Below are 20,630 nucleotides of genomic sequence, written 5' to 3' on the forward strand. Positions count from 1 at the left end.
TTTTTTTTTTTTTTTTTTTTTTTTTTAAATAATTGATTTTTTGTGAATATGAAAATGAAAATTTTATGTTTGAAATTGGAAGGGTAAAGCCGACATATGGACATTCATTATTTGGGTGTCGTGTCGGAAGAGTTGCGTTTTTTTTTTTTTTTTTCTTTTCTTTTGTACATAAATTTTACGCCACATAGGGACACAAATGTCTTATGGCTTATCCTTGAAGTTATTTAAAGCTGTAATATTCCTTTTTCACTTTTTTTTTTATAATAATTATACCCCATTTTCAACTTACCCGTATTTATTGAACAAACATTAACGATAATTTTATTTATTGAAAAAAGCAGATTATAAGACTTAATCTTCATTGACTTTATTTTGATTGAAAACTGTGTCATAAATGGAAACGCATTCCCCACTTTCTCCCCTATATAATTATTATACATATATATATATATATTATATATATATATGAAAATGAAGAGGAGATTAAGAGATAAATTATTATATATATATATATATGAAAATGAGCAGGAGATTAAGTTCTCATCTAGCTGAAACCAGAATAGATCAGATTTTGCAGTCGATCAGATTTTGCAGTCGAAAGGACCAGAGACTAGTTCGAAAATATGAAGGCCTGGTTGAAGTCCTTAAAAAGATCGGGGCTACCTCCTCGAGTTGCACTATCCGCATGGATGAAAATCCACCAGTAATTTATGTGAGCAACTTGAAGCCCTACCACCCTAACCCAGACGACGACCAACGAAATGCAATCACGAGACCGAGCATCGATCTGAAACAAAAAGAAACCAAAGAAGTAGAGGAGATCCTAGCCGACAGGGTTAGGAAGATAGGAAGATAGGAAGACCTGTACAGACGATTCGTGAATTCCTTGTCAAATGGAAGAATCTCCCTATAGAGAAAACCAGCTGGGAACGCGCCGAAGATCTGAACTCCGCCGCCACCCACATCACAAGGTTTGAAAGTAGTCGGTTGACAGGGACGTCAACCAATTAGGTGGGGGAGGATGTCACTGTCATGCTCGTCCAGAGCGTGTTGCCCATGGCCGCATGCCCATGACAAGCCAAACCTTGGTCATGTCTTTTCATTCTAGTGTTTTTACTTTTGTAGTTCTAGGGTGTATGACACCTCAAAATGTACTATAGGGGGAATATCATGTCTATGCCTGCTAGACATGAAATGCCTCAGAATGTACTATAGGGGATATGACTAGTTGTCAACTTCTCCCTATCCAATATATATGCTAACGGTTGTTATCTCTCTCTTGCTTGCTTATATAACGTCTCTTTCAAAAATCTCTCTCTACCCTCGTTTTCTAAAACATTCTTTTAAAACTGAGGCTAGAGGCTCGATCATATGTCGCTTGGCCGTAGGCGACGCAAGAACAAATTGGCTTAGCTCACTTGTCGTTGGAAAGTGAGTGCCGCACAATCTCTAGTCTGCCTTCAAAAGTGCGATTGTGTCAAGACTTTTTTTACCCTTAATCTAAAATTAATTAATCATGGACTTCGTTGACATCATGAAATGGTTTTTAAAAGCCTTCCTAACACTTGTATGATCGAAGGATCGAATTTACTCTTAAACCCCAAAAAGAGCTATATAGTGTTTATTTAAATTTTTAAGAGGTACTTTGAGAGTAGAGCAGGTTGAGTTCTTACTCACCTCTCTAGAGTTGCCATACCAATGTCATGGTTGAAATCAAAGCCATATTATTTGCGGATGACACGTGTAATGCCCCTAATTTTCTTTAACCTAATTAGTGACGTCACCCATGCATACTTATCTCATTAAGCGGAAGCTCATCATAAATAACCTTGAAAGAGTCTTTCATAAATATTCATGAATCCAAAACAAAACCCAAACTCCGAAAATAAACATTCAATACTGAATTCAAAATAAATCCAAATAAAACAATACTAAATGCTATAATTTAAAACAATCTAATAAAAGTAAACCCCTAAAAATATCCTGTCTCCAACTTCCATGGTGGCCTCAGCTCTGCCGTCAACTGTACATTGGCTGCCTTTAACTGAAAAATGTAGGTAGCCTGTGGCTTAAGTATTTTATGAAATACTCAGTAAGTCACCCCACTGTTGAGGTTAGGAATGCAAACACATGCAACATATGAGCGGGACCTAACTTTTCATAAACTTTTCATAGCCTTGGGTGCTTTTCTATTCCTGGTAGGGTTGGATGTGTGGTACTCCTTCACACATGGCCGATGTATGTATACATGGACCCACCAGGCGGGCTCATGTACGTACCCCCTGGGCCTAGCTTGGTCGGGCATAACGTATTACATGTCGCCGGACACCATAGAATAGAAAAGGGTCCGCATGATATCATGGCGAACATAAATATCGTAACTCATTCTTTCATATCATAAAGGGGAAGAATCCTGATGCACGTGACATACATATATGCATGAGGTCCCTTAACATATCTAACATGGCATTACATAAGCAGTGCTAACATTGCATTTACGTTTCTTACATTACATGGCATCTCACATGACTTACATTACATGGCATATTACATAAACATTCCAGTTGCATAAACATCTCATGACATGACTCGATAATTCTACGTGTATCTATGACATCAATTAACATATTCATGGCATATAATACTAACATCTCATTCATGATATAACATAAACAGTCAACAGTCAACACAAGTTCATACATCACATAACATACACAATCTACGGTCAACACAATCTATACATCACATAATCATATCACATAAAATATGGTGCATGCAGGGGCCACAGGGCACGCACCATCATACAACACGTAGAAAGCTAACTTCAACAGTAAGGTCACTTACCTCGATGGTCTTGGTTGAAGTCTCTCACAGCGAGTTAATCCCAGCGGTTAAATACGTCCTATGATAACCACATAAAAACTTAGAACCTTTCATAACATACCCTAGCTAAACCTCATGCTATTTATCAAAATAAACCCCCGACCTAATCTGTCTTTAACGTTTAGGAACCATACTGACCTCGGATGGTAAAACCAAGGGCAGAAACAGTTTCAGAAGGGCCAAAAAGCTTGGAATCAATATATTATAGTGATACCTTGCCGCTAAGCCTAGTTGTCGAGCCGGCCAACTAAGCCGCCAAGTCGAGTTGCGGGAATTGACGGAACCGAGTCGATTTCGTACACGTGCGAGCCGACCCACACTGTGTACGCGTGCGAAGCTGCCGGAGCTGCTAGGTGTGCGTCTGCGACTCGACCTGTAACGACCCTAAATTTTCACACACTTAGAGTCGCTACTAACGTCTCATGCTCATCTATAATGCGGAAATATAACTCTTACATGAACATAATTGATAACAAAAATTTCAAAAAAAAAACGTTTAAAACAACTTCTTCTCTGAAAAACACAGCCATGGTCTTACGTGTTTAAATATGAAATACTGAAATTTAGAGAAAACAAAAACAAATACAAAATAATTTAAAACAATGAAATGCAAAACAACCTATTCTAACTTAAGACTAGAAATTTGAATATGAGTCTACCCTATGCACGTGCCACAGTCTCTGTTCGCGATGCCGTCATCCTCCGTACAAGTGCACCTTGCCTTTACCTGAAAAAATGAAGTGGCACACGGCCTGAGTATTTCAAAGAATACTCAGTAAGTGGCCCCACTATAGGGGGCCATGCAAATGCAAACACATGCAATCATGATTTAGGGACCTATCTCTAATCATCTTAGGGGTGACCTCCAGTCTCGGATAAATTGGATGTGTAGTACTTCCCTACACACGACTCACACGTGCGAGTGTGAATCCCCAGGGCGCTCGCACACCCCCTGGACCGTCTGGTCAAGCTAATCTGTAGCGACGTCCGGAGGTCAGCGGAACCCCATAGTGTCATGTGCCTCATGAACACCCTCATCTGTGTGCATTCGCACCTGTGCGTATTCACGCTCATCATATGGTGCGCGTCCGCACTCATCATCTTTAGGGGAAGTAGCCCTATGCTTATGAACATACTATATGCATGAGGTCCCTCTAAATCCATCATAATGTCTCTTCTGACACAACCCTCTAGTCTCATCTCTTTGTTACCCTAGGTAACACATACTCGTGGATATTTATATTAATATAGTAAGGCCACTTACTTGGTTAGCTTATACGGGTGTGACCAATTTATCCTTAATGAAAGTTCGATTTTTCCCCTTTGTATCCAAGCCAACCTATAAGAATCCATAACCTCAATTTCATGTTTAATTCTCTAACTCCTACAATGGTTCATGTGCTAAACTTCATGCGAGTATTAAAGACTTTATGAGTATTGAATATATATATATATATATATATATATATATATATATATATATATCTTGGTATCTTTTTTTTTACTCGGTAAAATTGTTTCTGTTCACCAAATCTTCCATTTTCCTCCCCACTGTCTCTCTCTTTTCTTTCCTGTATTTAATTAGTTAAATATATATAATTTCCTTTCCTTCACCTCTTTCCTTTCTTCTGTTCTGTACTTAATTAAATATATATATATATATATATATATATATATATATATATATATATATTTTCTTTACCTCTCTCGGTTTAATTCTTTTCAAACCTCTCTCTTTGTTTAATTCTTTTCTTTTCTGTTTAATTCTTTTCTTCCCATTCTTTTCAAACCTCTCTCTCTGTTTAATTCTTTTCTTTTCTGTTTAATTCTTTTCCTCCCTATTTAATTCTAACAGTTTAGTAAATGAAGGGTTGATCTAATTCTCAATAATGGTACAAAGGAGAAGATCTATGATCTCATTAAAAAATCTGACATGATTTCTAACTGCTAATTAACATCTAAATAACTGGGTGATGTAGGTGGAAATCTGATTCTAATTAGTTCGATAATTGATTTTGAATTTTTTTTCTTTTCTTTCATAAAACTACTGTCATTAACCATTTCCAATCTATTTTAATTTTTCCTTGAGTAAAAATGGCTATGCATCCATCCATTATGATTTTCTTCTCTTTGCTCAAGATGATGATTCAATTTAGATGCAATTGATACAGCCAATTTTGATTTTCAATCCCATATCCAAAAAATCTAAATAATTGAAAGAGAGATCTAAGATAACTTTTCTATCTCGTGCAAAAATAAAAGAAAATGAGATCTAACTTACCGAGGACTTTTCTATCTCTTTCCATTCCTATTAGATCTGCCTCGAAGGCCATCTCCAATTCTTCTCTCCCAAACTCTGTGATCTTTCCTATGTTTCTTTCTCCCATTTTCCCTTCCCAAAATCTGCTATTTCTGTTTCTGTTTCCTTTCTTGTTTTTTTTTCTTCAGATCATTTTGCAATTGGAGGGGTTGGGGAGATATTTGGGGAAGGTGGAGAGAGAGAGTCGATAATTTACTTTTTTATTTTATTTTTTTTATAATTATTATTTACTTATTATTATTATCTTTTTTTTTTTTTTCGGGTCGTTACACGACCCTATTCCAAAAACCTTGTCTTTCTTACCCGACAAGCGACGAAACTCTAGTTTCCGCCTCCCCGATTCCGGCGACGCGCCGACAATCCCACGTCTTCAACACCGATTTCCGACGGTCAACCTTCTTTGACACAATGATCCCAACATCAATGCCTTACTTCTACTTGATTCTTCCTCCGAAGAGCAACCACAACGTTCAGGAGGAAAGTTTGGAGATAAAATCATTTTCAAGGGGTAAAAGGTTGGCATAAGAATATAAAATAATACGAAGACATTTGCATTCTAAGGTTTTTTTTAGGATAAGGAAACTCAAAAAGAATAGGGAGGTAATAAAAGTCTTTTTTTAGATTACATTTAATTATTTATTTTATTCTTAGGTAATAACTTCCTGGTTGAAAATTGCACTTTTAAGGCCAGAATATATGCATAACCTAATATCCTGTCATATATAAAAACAAAATAAAATCTTAACCCAATCAAACAAAAATGAAAAATCTGAATCGTTACGACACGTGTCTTTCTGTACTAGTTTTTTAATGGGTTAAGAGATCCAAAATTCTTGAAATTTCTCTAATATGTCACAATTCAAGCCAAAATAAGGTTAGTATCGAAATTAAATAGGGTTAGTATCGAAATTGAGACGAAAAAAAGTCAAACATGTATCGAAAAATAGAGCTCACACGCTGCATTCAGTTGTAGCAACTGAGTATTTTCCCTCATTGAATTTTGAAGTTTAGGCATCCCCGAGAGAGAGATATTAAACCCAAAGGAACTTGGTTCAGATTGTCCTCCCAAATTCGTGGGCATACAATCAATCCGCCCCAATTACCTCAAATAGTTGGTAAGTTCTTGCTCTCTTTGGGTGTAGGATCTGTCGTTGCCATGGGTCACTAAAAGGGGATCTCACCACAACCAAGCAGTTTGGTTAAATCTTGCATGGATTGTTATCCAAAAAGTGGGTCGGAGAAAAATCTAAGAAGGGAAGGTGCGAGTTCCAGCGAACCGAGTAAAGAAGAACCTACGAGTCGGTTTTGGTTTTTGTGTATAGATCAAGTATGCTATGGCCTAAATATGCAACTTAGCCTAATGTCATGGTCGTACTTTTTCAATTGTGCGGTATCGTGATCTTGACATGGAAATTTAGATCGTCTATTGTATGTTAGATCAGATGGCCTCCCATTTACTGAAATACAAGAATGAAGATTGCATTATGTGTGACACAAGGTCTCACTTTCTTGCAAGAAGAGGGACCTTTTCAGGTGAGATAGCTCGTCCTTTAATATTTACTATAACGGACAGCCAACAACGTTTAGAAGTTCATTTACTTGATTTCCTCATTTGAATGAATACTACTTTACTTAGAATCATGTTCTTATTAATTGATTTTGGTTTTGAAAGTTTTCGTATGATAACGATAATTAGTAACATTAAAACGTAATCTTTATTTGCAGGCAATGTAGGTCCTTGGTAGAATAGCCCTAGCCCTAGCCCACAACGATTGAGTAGTTGTTGTTGTAGTGCACAGTTTCGTATTCATTTCGGTAAGTCAATCAGCAGCTAGTCCAACGTTCAAATTATCATCGGGATAATGTGAGATTAGTTGGGAGAGAATGTCACAATCCAGGTGGTGTTCTTAAAAAATTTATTGAGGACGATGACTAATTCAATTGAGAGAGAGAGCCACTCTTATACTATAAAAACAGTAGGTTGCACCTACATGCAGACAAATAAGGCGGCGACATAGAAATGGCGCCCAACTGACCAAGTGAGAGTTGATTCAAGGCAAGTGTCGTATAGTTGGTGAAAAACCTGGTCTAACATTCAAAGACAGAATACAACATAGGACAATACTATTTCACTTGCAGGTCAGTGGAAGAAGATAATATGTATTTTGAGAAGATAGATAGAAATTGCATCAAACAGACACGTTAAGAAAATGGGTTGATGTTGGAAAATTGAGGTTATGCAAAGCCTTGGTTGATCTTTTGTAGCTTCTACGTATGTTACGATGTGGTGAAGATATTGATAAAGAGAAAAATCCTTTGAGAATTAATTTTTGGATTGATTAGATCCTTCTCTGAGCGAGAGAACAGTTAGCTTGCAGAGTTTGACATTTGCTTATTGGTAAATTTTATTTAACTAAGTTCTTCGTCAAAGGTAGGTTTTAATAAGAACAACAAAAAGAATTGAAAAACATATGCTTAGGGTTCTTCAGCAAAGGGAAACACTCTACTCAAGTTGTTTTTTTTTTCTAATTCAGTTATTTATTTCGAAGTATTTCGATCGAGGGTTAAAATTAACATCTAGTTTCAGAGCTAGGATGTCGAAATAAATTCCATCACCACTAAGAGTTATCGAAGGAGATGTAACAATAATAAAAAGTGAAAATGAGAAGAGTAAAAACGCTACAATATTGTTACTCATGAAGAGTAACTACCCAACATAGTCGATAAAGATGTGTGTTAATTTATAGGCACAAGGCATGCGAGACACTATTGAGTATGGTGACAACGTTGAGGCGTGTAATGACAATATGACTCTTGCTGCCATATACCAATTAAACTTGGAGGATGTCATTCATGTTGGTAGAGAAGAACTCGGCAAAGGCAGCGTGGGAGACGTTACAAACAATGCAAATAAGTGTGGACAAAGTCAAGGAAGCAAAGGTATAGACCTTGAAGAGTTAGTTCGAGCTATCCGCATCATGAGTTGCTGGATGACTTTGCCATGACATTGACGGCAATCATCACTGGTTAGACAACAAGGTGGAGGAGATCTCTATCGTCAAGAAGTTCCTTCCAGTTGTCCCCCAAAGTTCATGCAAATCATTACTTCTATTGAGCAATTTGACGACCTTAAGAACATGTCACTTAAGGAGGTCATTGGTTATCCTAAGGCCCATGAGGAGAGACTTCGTGCTTATAAAGGTAGAGAGGAAGAGAAACACCTCTTACTCACACACGATGAGTGACTTGCATAAAAAGAAAAAAGAAAGAAAGATGTAGCTAATTCTTTCTTCTAAAGTACGAAGGAACGTGATAGCCACAATAAAGAAAACAAAGGTAGTAGGCGTTGGCACAGATGTGGTGGCAGAGGAGGCTGTGACAACACCTCACAAACTCTTGGAAGGACAAGTACATGATCAAGTGTTATTCTTTTGAAAAATACGAGCATTGTGTAGTAGAATTTTGCAACAAGAAAGCGATGAGGAGGCAAACCTCACATTCATGCATGAGCAAGGGCTCACATTGATGTTGGACGAGAAGACATCTAACCTGTTCGTGCTCTACTAAGAGATGGTTATGACGAACCTTCTCACAAATAGAGAAGATCAAGTGGAGACCAACACGTAGGACCTAAACAACGGGGTAAGCAACTTCATGTTCAGAGATCGAGCAAAGTTCAAAGAGCATGATGAGAAGCTCGTTGGGAATGTGAAGTTTGGCAACAGATCAATATGTACCTATACATAATTTCTGGGTATCACGAGTCTGAAAAATGTGACCTCATTCTAATTCCAACATTGACAAACTTAAGTGGCACATTGAAAGATGATCGTTATCAAATTTTTATCTATATAGGGCTAGGTGGCAAACTTAAGTAGGTCCACAATACTAAGGCTAAGTTAGAGGGGACGGATCCTTGTACCAGCCATCTACCAAGTACCCATGTGGTCCCTTGTATAGTCAATCGTTTTCCCATCTAATACTAGCAAGTCATAAATACTACTTTGACTCCTACGACATGCTGAAGTTGTCTTTAGCATCACGATTCTCCTAATTTGCCGCAACGGCTTAAATCAGAAACTGTAGTGTCTCCCTGGTTATCATCATTATATTAGGGAGGTGTGAATGGGAAGACCACCTATTCGGGCACCTGTCCTAAGGGTGCCTATCTTTACGAGGAGTTGTGCATAAGGTCGGACTTCGTCCATCAACATTGCATATGAGTGCTCTGAATGTGCATATGGCCATGATATAGCATAATACGCCACAAAGTCTACATTACAAATAATTCTAGCATGCTTAAACCCTAATAAAAGAAAGAATTTAATGTTACACTTTGGAACTAGTTTAATAAAAAAGCCTAATTTGGAGGCGCTCTCCCGAAATTCAGAGTCCAAAGAACCCAAATCCCTATAGCCCTTAATCTTCTTCGTCTACCTCCGAATTCGTCGGTTGCAGACTCGCCATCGCCGCCAAATTAGCCGAATCCTCTGAACCAACGATGTCGTACGATGACGTGGAGATAGAAGACATGGAGTGGAACGAGGAGCTGCAGGCCTTCACGTACCCATGCCCCTGCGGCGACTTGTTCCAAATCACGAAGGAGGATCTTAAGCTCGGAGAAGAGATTGCTCGGTGCCCTAGCTGCTCTCTTTACATCACTGTCATCTACAACATGGAAGATTTTCTCGGAGACTCTGTTCAGAAGAATAACACAGGACTTGAGCCTTCTAAACAACGGCCTGCCGTTGTGGCTTAAGAATACAGGTTATTTACCGATCAACTTGTTTGTTGTCGCCGGAATATTCAGACGAAGTTGTTCTCCTTTTTTCCTTTTCTTTTTAGATGCTTTTGGTGGTTCCTTTTAGGCTACCTTGTTCATACGTCCATATTTTGATATGTCTATTTTCTAATTCGCTGTGTGAGTGGTAGGATAGTTGACTCGAGCCTGGAATTTCTTTGCGTTTTAGAATTTAGGTGGTGAAGTTTTTGAATGGAGAAGGCTTCCGTTTTGGGATTGGAAAATTTCCAATTGGTGTCTCCTCCTCTCTTTGGTAAATCGTTCAGAGAAAAGTGTCTGAAATGAATACTTTTTTCTTGAAGCATTATGCAATTGTGTTTGTTTGTGTTCATCAAGTCTTTAGGATTTACCATGTAAGGACATCTTAGGTTGCTCTGATTGAATCTAATCCGCAATCACTAATTATCAAATTCTCGAACCTTAGGTGTTTAGTTTCTGATCAATTGTGAATGGAGAATACTTTCATTTTGGGATTGAGAAAAGAGAATATGTTGCTTTACCACACCCCCTAGGAGGATAATTTCAATTGGTTAGTTATTTGGCTTAGTGCAGTAGACATGGCCAGTTCATTACTCTGTATAGGCCATAGCTTTAGCATGTGATTCTTTATCATTACAGTTCCCAATTATTTAGAGAATGATGATGATGAAGCGGACAACCTGCAACTATGTTCTTTGTTGTTTACCTTATCAATCTCCTGAAGTTATGATTATTTATATCATATAGGAAAGGAAAGCCCTGTTAGGTTCTCTAAACTCCTTTTTAATAATTTGAATCTCTGGATTGTTTGGCTTAACCCTTCTTTTTACTTATCAAATGGTGCAATATAGAAAAAATTATTGTTGATTTCTTTTCTGTAATAAAATCAAATGTTCAGAGATGATTTTTTTTGAAAAAACACATGTTTCTGAGAGTATTATGCAATTGTGTTGGTTGTGTTCATTATAAAACTATGTTCTCTACGTTAGCTTTATATGGTTGCTCCTTTTTTCAGAGTGCTCGGTGATGAATCATGGTGTCACCACGACAGCTGCACTTGCTGCAGATGAAATTTTGTCAGCCAAATTCTGAGGTTTTCGTTGGCATTAAAGTTTATTCCTTTTCTTTTATTTTTTATCAGAATTATCCATAAAATAGAGGAAGGTAGAGTTGTATGCGGAAAAGTTCATCAAAGTACTATTTTTGTTCCTTATACATGGATCCTTGATCTGTTCACACGATAACTGTATTGAGTTGGGATTTCTTTGGTCGAACACGTCTCCATGGTCTGAGAATGGAGAAGTTTCAGACATAAGATAGATAAAAACCCTAATTATATATTTAATCTTTTGATTGAAAGGGTAATGACTTGTTACTTTTTTTGTTCTCATTTGTCTCTCTTAGCTCTTCTGGTTTCTGTTCTCATTTGTTTATTGCCCTGTTTCCATATTAGATTATATGATGGATTGATCAAAGTGTGTGGAACTCATCAAAACAATCAACTTGCTTAAGGGGACAGTGGCAGAGGCACTGAAAACCCCTTCTTGTAAATGCAGATTAGCTTGTTTCTTGGAAGTTCGGTTGAATTAGATGTTGAAAGCAATTCAAGGTGTGTTATTATCTTCCTATTTAGAATTGTTTATCTTCGGACTTTAGGGATGTGCTTCTTCTAACTACCATGGGTTGATCTAATGATCAATAAAAATCAGGTAAATAACAAAGCATTAAGAGGTACAATTCATGGTGGTGAATACTCATTAATTTTTGTACTTCTTTAATCCTTCCGCTGATAAAAAGTATGATTTATTAGGGAGATTTTGCAAGAGAATCTTGATATTTAGATTGTGTAAATAGTGCTGACACTTTTATGTAATAGGAGCTTTAATATTTTTGTTTACGTCCTTGAGTGTTTAATATGAATAAGGCTGCCTCCTCCTTCCCAGTTTCTTCCTTTATGTCTCAGCCAACAGGCTACGGAGGACCTTGTGGCTCAGGTAAATCTCTCTCCTTTTTCCGCTTCAAACCATCTTCTAATTCAAACATGAATCCTAACAAAATTCTGAAGCTTTCTTCTCTTAAGTTCTAAATGGCGACTCATTCCCAATCCTTCTCACCCTTTTCTTTAATTTCTATCCACAACAATCTCAAATCCCATCTCCAAATTTATTGTCTTGTTGATGAACAGCGCAGCTGAATCTTTCGAGTGTTTTTACATGATGAAGGAAAAAGGAATTGCACCCAGGAATGAAACCTGCAATGATTTCCTGAGTTTGTTTCTGATGATCAACAGATTGGGGTAGCTTGGGTTTTGTTTGCTGAGATGTTTAGGCTTTGATAAAATCTGGTTATGCAAGGCTTTGATAATCTTATCTAGAGGTGAAGTTGAAGAAGGCCAAGGATTTTATTGGGCATATGTAGAGCTTAGGGCTTAAACCCAATGTTGTTATGTATAATACGATAGTACATGGATATTTTTGGAGGGAGAGTTGAAGGGGACAATGCTATTTTTAGAACCTTGAATAGAAACCCGTCAATGGTGCTCTCTGCTGTAACTCAAAGAAGAAACCATCTTGAGATCCCACTTTAGTTGGGAGGAAAACGAAGCATTCTTTACAAAGGTGCGAAAATCTCTCTCTAGCAGATCTTGAGGAGAAACCTGAAAGGAAAAGCCTAAAGAGTACAATATCTGCTAACGGTGGGCTTGGACTTGGGCTGTTACACTATCAATCTCTTTTCCCCTTTGTTTGCAAAGTTAGAGATCATGGACCTATACAATTAAGCCAACATGTTATGAAGTTTACATTCCATCTTTATTCATGCCAATTGGAGCTTCTTTCCGTGCTCATCTTTGCTCAAACGAGCAGGACTGTCTGCCAGATTCATCTTTTCCTTTATCATTGATACGATTACGATAGATAAAGGAAGGGGCAAGAGATAAGATTATCAAAGCCTTTATGACAAATTCGAAATGGGTATTTAAAGGTAGAGGTCAAGAAAAGTTCAAAAGCTTTATTATTAGCGATTCCTTCACAGTTTTTTCAGTTAGTTTGAAACAAAAGTTTCCCCCACTTAGCATTTGCTTTTGATTTCTCTTTTTTCTTTCATTGTGCGCTTATGGCCAATAACCATTCTCTGAAGGCAGAGCACTAAATCTTCACCTTTTACGACCATTAGCTTTCGGTAATGTCTAGAACCACAATACCTTGAATTGCTAGCTTTCACTATCCCTACTTTCATTGGCTTGGCTGCATTAAACTCTTTGCTGAATGAGTCTATTTATGTTTTCTTTTTAAATTCCTAGGACGTTTTAAATCTTTACCATCAAGATCACTCAATATTATCTTTATAGTTTTAAGTTAGTGTGATCCATCTCAAGCAATCCACATAATCATGTCTAAATTTTAAAAAAGATTATAGAAACTTTGACACTCCGAATTATTTATGCATTTTGAAATCATAACATAATTCGATTGCATCTCAACTTAGAATAGAGTGTTTGTGCTTCCTAGATCTTCACCTTATTATTACTTTTGTACATTCTACATTGGAAGCAGCAATGATTTTAGGATTAACAATTCCAAAATCTTGTATTGGTTCATTTTCTTCATTTTGCATCTAGTTTTTGAACTAACCCATCAGTCTCCCAATCAGAAAACCAATTTTTTAAAGCTCCTTTATCAACTTTTGACCATAACTTTCCTAGTGGAAACACATGCATTATGCACCAAATACTTGACTAGATAACCATCATGTGTTTTTAGGTCGTTCTACAAGCCAAATGAGAGGATATAAAAAATTGCATTGGCTTATAGATCGATTTGATAAGCTAGAGTTTGAGAATATAGGCTTCAATGGGGCAATTTGTACCTCATGTGGCATCTGGTTTTGCATTCACTTTCCTTGGTCTTTGGCACACTGTGAATACAATCAAAACCCATAATCTCAAAGGCTCTTCAAGCTTCAAGGTAAGATTTTGGTACCCTCTCGATCGGCCGCTTTCCAAACTCAAGTATTTGGAGCTCGTTTTCGTGTTCTCTTTTTCAGTAATTGCAATTTTCAGACAATTTTGGGAGTACCCTTTTGATCATTTGTCTTTCGAAGTCATCAACTTGGAGCATGCAACCATGTTCCTCCACCTTGCCATATTTTCGGGTTTCGCCCTCTACAGCGAGTTGAATAACTCATCAAACTTGTTGTCTGGGGTGGAGGGCATCTTTGCAGCCTGTGTCTTCAGTCAAGAACTGTTCTTGCTTCATTTCCACTCGGCTGACCACAATGGCATTGAAGGCCATTACCATTGGCTCTTGCAGCTCATAGTGTTTGCATCTCTCGTGTCGGTGCTCGTAGTTGCTTGTTGTCCTACCAACTTCCCTGCAGCTCTTGTTGTTTCATTGTTGGTTGTTCTGCAAGGGTGTTGGTTCATGAACATGGGGTTCATGCTATGGGTTCCAAGCCTGGTTCCTAAGGGCTGCAGCATGAGGATCATTGAAGACAAAATGCTTGGAGCAGTCATTTGCGCTTCCAAGGAAGCTGATATGAGAGCTCGAGCACTTGCCAACCTGCAATTCAGTTGGATACTTGCAGGGATTCTTATATTTACTGGATTTATAAGCCTCAAATATACTAAATCTGAAAATTGCAGCTCGAAGATCCAGTTATCGGATTATGAGCAGCTTTGAGTGGCGCAAAAGATTTCGATATGCATTGACACAGCTACCAGCAGCTGGTGAATCAACCGGTCTAAAGATTGTGATTGTGCTGTTTGTTAAAACCATCGATCAGAATGTATACATATAGAACTTATGTACATTTTGTAGACTGAAACTTGCTAGAGAATGCAACTTTCTTGATGAACTTCATTTTTTTTTTTTTTAAATATGTTTCTCGAGTTCTTGGGTATATTTTAGGAACTTTTCTATTCTACCACACCATGGAATTCCTTTCCTAAAAATCTCTAATAAGATCCAACTTGAAAATAAAAGGAAAAGTTACGAAGCTTCGTACCTATTTTATCCTAATACTATCGTTGTGGTTGGGCTCTAATTTAAGGAAAGAGTACCAAAATTTTATTTAAAATTTCAAAAGGTGTTTGAGAAGTGGAGTAAGTCCAGCTTGACAAATGGAGTAACTCTTTCTTATTTATTCTAGTGGTAGCAATTTGGTGCATTAATTATTCTTTTTAATTATATTTAAAAAAATTATAATTATATTAATTGAACCATAGATTGTCATTTCAGATGTAATAACCCAAAATTAGAAGAAAAAAGGGAGGTCCCTTAATTTCTTTCATTTTACTTGAACGGTATGAGAGAATACACTTTTTGATGGCTCCCAGCTAGCATTTTGACTTAATCGAGTTGGATCTATTATGCTTGGATCCTTTTCTACTAGTTTCAACTATTTAGAAGCCGTTTAAAGTTAGTAGGACTACCTTTTAGCTAACTTTTAGCTCGTTTAAATTATTTGGAGTCTAAGTTGAATTATGCTATGAAATGTTTTGAAATAAGAAAAAGTTGCGAAGCACAACTCCTATGTCATGATTCGAAAGTTATGTTTTGATTGAAATGATTTATGAATATTTATGTCGAGTGTGATATGTGATGAAAGAATGGGGTTGTCCTGCATGATTTATTACGTCACGATGAAAATATGGAGACCTCATGCATATTTGTATGTACACATGCATCGAGATACTTCCCCTTTTATGATAAGTACAAATACGTACACTACAAGACAGGAATGATCATCATGCTTAGCATGGTGCAACGATCGTCGCTTTCCCTCTGGGTGTCTGGCTACAGACCAAAAGGAGCTATCTCGATGAGCAGACCGAGGGGGTGTGCGAGCTCGCTTGGTCAACCTATGCTCGTATGTGTGGATCGTGTGTAGAGAAGCACTACACATCCAATTTGCATGAGTTGGAAAGTCGCCTAAAAGAAGATGGTTTTAAATGATACGTCCTATCATACTGCATGTGTTTGCATTTTTCGACCCCAATAATGGGATCACTTATTGATTATTTCTTAAAATACTCAAGCCATAGAGGCAAAGTACCCCTGTACAATTGACAGCAATATTACGTTGAAGACAATGGAACTCTTGGGTTAACGTAGTTGCATTTTTATTTTATAAATCTTAGGTTAGATTAGGGCATCGTTTTAATCTTTTCATTAGACACGTTTAGTTGGATAGAAATAAGTTTAGATTAAAGAACACTTTTGATCTTTAAACTTTCAATAATAAAAATCTATTTTCTGAACTATAGTTTACAACAATTTAATTTATTGTTATCAAATTTATAACAATTTAATTCATAAAGTTTGATACCAAATAAACTTTAATACGAGGAAAGATAAGTACAATGGCATTATTTTGGAAAGAGAGAGGATGGTAGAAAGAGGCAAAATGAATATTGTGAATTGTTTGAAGTGAGAGAAACAAATAACTTACAAATTGTGAGAAGTGAAGAACATCATCATCATAATCACTCAGACTCCTCCACGAAAGCCTCAACCCGGAGAAGAACAAACCCCACAGCCACTCCAACAAGAACAAGCCCATTGATGATGGCGGCAATCCTGAAAATCTCACCGGCGGCATTACAAGTGGAACCCAGAGCCCCACCGCCGCTTCTGCCCTTTCCCTTTCCCTTCAATGGGCGTTTCAGGGATCCCACAATGTTTGCAAATGACTGATCAGCACAAACGGGAACGCCCAACGAGAAGATGTTGTTGTGAGCTTTCAACCCACCAAAGGAGTTGAGACCAGAAATGTAATGGACAGTGGTGCTCCTCTGCCGCCTCGAGGGGGCGCCGAGCGGGGCGGCGGTGGACATGGCGGGGGAGAGGGTAGCGGATGCGGTGGCCATTGAAGCCTGAAAGAGAATCAAGAGGAGAGATTTGAGGGATGTGAAAATGGGGTGAGATTGAAGATGAAGATTGTTTGTATTTGTATGTATGGAGAAAGTGTGAATGGGGAAATGGATAAGGTGAAAGGAGTATGGGTGGTTCATAAACAGATCACAATTGTGCCAAAGATTTGTGGTATCTTTGAACGTTGGCCAAGGACAAATGTGATTCAAATATCTAAATTTATCTCAATAATAAAATAATTACAATAATGTAATGGTTTTAAAAAAAAAAAAAACACAATCGCCGAAAAAACACGAGATTTGAGTGCAACTCGTGTTTCATTGAACAAAAACTTCATCAAAAAATTGTGGAGTTGGAGTTAGTCCAGGAATGTTACAAACTTTAATGTTGCCTAATTGAGCAATAATGAATCAAGATCAATGAATAAATAAACAAGATCAATCATTAATATAAACAAGATCCAGATCTCCAAGACATTAATACAAACAAATGGAATAATGAATAAATAATTTTCAATATCAACCAAAGATTGTCCATCACCTGCTTTACCACTAACTCTATACAAACCCTAAAACTAAAAGATTATATACAGTTCAAGGAAACAAGGACGTGCAGAACCATTTTTATTCACAAAAGAATTTTCAGCAATCCACAAAACTCCTGCTCGTGTTCATCACTTAAATACTACTTACCAACATCAAAACTGAGGGAACCTGAATGCTACTTTAGGTAAAATCTTGCGATCCTGAGCTGGGGATTGGGGGAGGAATATGCAAGCACTACCTGGATTACAGGTTCCAGAGTACTCTGCTCGCTCACTTAACTGCTTGTGAGATGTCCGACTTACCGTGAACCTCCAGAACTAAACTCTGCAGCTCGGGGAAAATCGATACGAGTAATAGTTCGAGTAATCCATACCCAAGTTGCTTCACACAGATGGTAGACTGCAGATTTACAAAATTCTACTCAAGTTGTTCATTTCTACAGAGATCGAATATGACTAAAACATAAATTTAGAATAATGATAACCCACCTGAGTGAAGTAATAAATATCTTTTGCGCATCTTTTGTACTGCTTGTGCCCTATCAAGCTTACCAAGGGTGTTGGAGCCCCACCTAAAAAGAATGTAATGATAGTCTATTATAAATTGGTCTCCTTCATAGGGGAAATTAAAACATTACAAGATTGTAAACTCATAAATATGATATAATGACTTTCAATGAAAAAAAGTACCAAAATGTTGCTGTCTTATTTATTTGTAAATCAAAGCAGGCTGACCAAGTAAAGTTCTTTTAACAACACAAAATATACGCAGTCACGATGTTAATTGGAGAGAGATAATAAACACATCAGATGCACACTTTTCACGTCACAGAAATAAAACATTACTCACCTAAAAGCATTTTCTTGACATCACTAGCTCTGCGAGCAGCCTCAAGCTGAAGCTCAAAAGATCCAGGCTTGGGGATCTTACTTCCATCAGTTCGGCTAGTAATAGATTCAGAATCATCTTCACTTTGAGCATTCCTTAATTGTATAAAGAATGTTCCATTGGGCCAGAGAACCTGAAGGAACCATGGTGGAATGAATTTTCATTCCTCATTAAATCATTGGTTTTTATACAACGTAGCATAAATTTTTCATTGATAAAATGATTGTTGCAACAGCTGTTTTTCCTCACAGAATCACTCTGATCAAGAGACGGAGATGTATGTCCAATCATTTCAAATTAACAACAATAAAAAGACGTATACTCAATTATAGGATTAGGAATTAGAAGAAAAAAATGAGATGTGACAAATTTTCTGTGTATGAAAATGATGACAATCAATCCAATGCAAAGTACTCCAATTTAATCATTCGGTGTAAGAACACTAATGAATTTTCGGAGTAAGAAAATGATGACAATATTTTCTTTCCATGGCCTCCTAAAAATGCGCCACCAAAAGTTCTTTCACTGTTGGTAACTTAGCTTAGGTTTGTTTGCAATAATTATTAGTAATTCTTTAGTGTAAAAAGTAAAAAATCCATAGTATCAGTGTAAATAATGTGACCCATTTCTTGACAAATCTCTGGAAGAAGCTAAAGCAATTGTTTCACAGAATAGACATCAGGAGTCAGGACTCTTGTACTCGTGCCAGGGGAGAGGGAATTCAACCTTTCACTGAATTTGAATACTACACAGTTTATTAAAATCCTTACTAGTTCTGATACTTACATCTTGGACCCATCGAATACCCTGAGCAATGATGTCCTCCCTCCGTAGCCAGTGTATTTGCCTGACAATCCAATCATCAATGGCATCTTCCATAATTAACTGTAATATTTGTTTTGATATCCAAAGGACCTGCCTCCTGCACAAAAATAAAATGAAATATCAATAGAACAATAAAAGTAGAAGCTGTCGGTTATGAAATCTAGGTTCTTGAGCCTCGCATGAAATTTCATACATGCAAAAAGCCATGTAGGTTGTAACAGCATAGAGTTTGAAAATAGAGAAATAAAATACAAACGCTAGATATACAATTTTTGTAGCGGATAAAAATGCTCAAATGGAGAGAGCGGATATAAATACAAAGTGGCCACCAAAAACTATGCAGAAAATACGGTGATGGGGATGGGGGAAGAAAGCAACGTAGGGACAGAAAAAGAGATATAAAAAACAACCTCAAACTGAGCAGAAAATATGGAACCTTATCAGCGACCATGGATAATTGAAGTAACATACTCACGGAAACAACATATCATAGTCATGGCATTGAAAACATTCATAGAAGAAAAGGGAAAAGAATGGAACCTTAACCAGCCTCTCCTGTTAAGCTGAAATATCTTGTCAACCAGATTTAGAAGAGGTACGCTAACATTAGGTGGAGTCCACTGCAGAAATATAAATGTTGAACAACCAACAAGTTATAAATAATCAGAGCTATATATGCTCGAAACATCAGTTGCATGTTAGAATGATGAGATAACTTCATGATTTTTTTCCCAATCAGAACAATTTGTAGGTCATTTTTAAATTGTGCACTGGAGTTGATAAATTACAACAAAAATACAGTTCCTTGCAAAGAATATCTGAAGAAAGTTTTGCAGTCTACCAGATCCATCACCCTGAGAAAATATACTGGTATGTTGTTCAGCTCAGACCGTAACCGATGTGATTTCCAGTCTATACAGAAATTTCCTCCAACGCCACTGTTTTTCTTTATTGGTCTTATAGCCAGCGAAAACAGTTCGCACGGGGTGTTTTTCTTTTCATTTTTTACATCTTTTTCATATCCTAAAATCGATCTTAATAATCAAACTGGTGAGTCCGGGTTAATAAATTCAATCTTAATAATCATGTACAGTCTGGATTTGCAATATTTGAGACAGATCATTAAAATAATATTCATTAGGCTTACAACTTGCTGGTCGGTTTGATTGTAAATTGGGTAAGTGGCTGAACATCTACCTTGGTTTACCTCACAGAAATGTTACCTCATCATCTTTCCAGGATTTCAATTATTGAGAAAGTGAAAAAGAGGCTAAATACGTGGGGTTCCACCAATTTATTGAAGGGCAGTAGGCAGACTCCCATCCGAGCTATACTGGTTAATCTCCCTATTTATTATCCGTCACTTCTTTAAGGCTCCCACAAATGCGACTACATGCTTCGAAATTCTTTTAAGAAATTTCCTTTGGAAAGGCAGCAAGTAGAAAAGGGCTCATCACCTTCTAAAATGGGATACTGTTAAGGGCTCTATGGAAGATGGGGGGGGGGGGGGTCTGGGG

The 20,630-nt window shown here is 37.2% G+C and overlaps 4 protein-coding genes across 5 annotated transcripts in view; 2 read left to right on the top strand and 2 right to left on the bottom strand.

The window, feature by feature from the left end:
* The first annotated feature begins 9,534 nt into the window (after positions 1–9,534).
* On the top strand, positions 9,535–11,881 carry LOC111437758 (diphthamide biosynthesis protein 3-like). 2 transcript variants are annotated; one of them, XR_002709484.1, is made up of 3 exons: positions 9,535–9,970; positions 10,999–11,076; positions 11,540–11,881. XR_002709484.1 is itself a non-coding variant. In XM_023075817.1 (2 exons), the coding sequence occupies exon 1, from the start codon at positions 9,705–9,707 to the stop codon at positions 9,960–9,962; it is 258 nt and encodes an 85-aa protein (XP_022931585.1). In that variant the 5' UTR covers positions 9,535–9,704; the 3' UTR covers positions 9,963–9,970; positions 10,999–11,373. The 2 variants fall into 2 exon arrangements, 1 of the variants encoding a protein (XP_022931585.1); XM_023075817.1 differs by lacking the exon at positions 11,540–11,881 and having other exon boundaries at positions 10,999–11,373.
* A 24-nt stretch (positions 11,882–11,905) lies between these two features.
* LOC111437756 (transmembrane protein 45B) lies at positions 11,906–14,851 on the top strand. The gene has a single exon (XM_023075815.1). It carries the CDS (start codon positions 13,835–13,837, stop codon positions 14,660–14,662), a length of 828 nt encoding a protein of 275 aa, XP_022931583.1. The 5' UTR covers positions 11,906–13,834; the 3' UTR covers positions 14,663–14,851.
* Positions 14,852–16,306: 1,455 nt separating this feature from the next.
* LOC111437757 lies at positions 16,307–16,962 on the bottom strand. Its single transcript, XM_023075816.1, has one exon. The coding sequence runs from the start codon at positions 16,849–16,851 to the stop codon at positions 16,468–16,470; it is 384 nt and encodes a 127-aa protein (XP_022931584.1). The 5' UTR covers positions 16,852–16,962; the 3' UTR covers positions 16,307–16,467.
* Positions 16,963–17,299: 337 nt separating this feature from the next.
* The window catches only part of LOC111437754, a 12,406-nt gene continuing 9,075 nt past the window's right edge, over positions 17,300–20,630 (bottom strand). Inside the window, exons 11-15 of the mRNA XM_023075814.1 lie at positions 19,654–19,733; positions 19,075–19,210; positions 18,250–18,421; positions 17,889–17,971; positions 17,300–17,799 (exon numbers count right to left, since the gene is read on the bottom strand). Of these exons, the coding sequence (XP_022931582.1) occupies positions 17,671–17,799; positions 17,889–17,971; positions 18,250–18,421; positions 19,075–19,210; positions 19,654–19,733 (600 nt within the window). The 3' untranslated portion in view covers positions 17,300–17,670. The remainder of the gene's footprint in view (positions 17,800–17,888; positions 17,972–18,249; positions 18,422–19,074; positions 19,211–19,653; positions 19,734–20,630) is intronic.

This window comes from Cucurbita moschata, unplaced genomic scaffold (genome assembly GCF_002738365.1).
Source record: "Cucurbita moschata cultivar Rifu unplaced genomic scaffold, Cmos_1.0 Cmo_Scf00066, whole genome shotgun sequence".
NCBI lineage: Eukaryota > Viridiplantae > Streptophyta > Magnoliopsida > Cucurbitales > Cucurbitaceae > Cucurbita > Cucurbita moschata.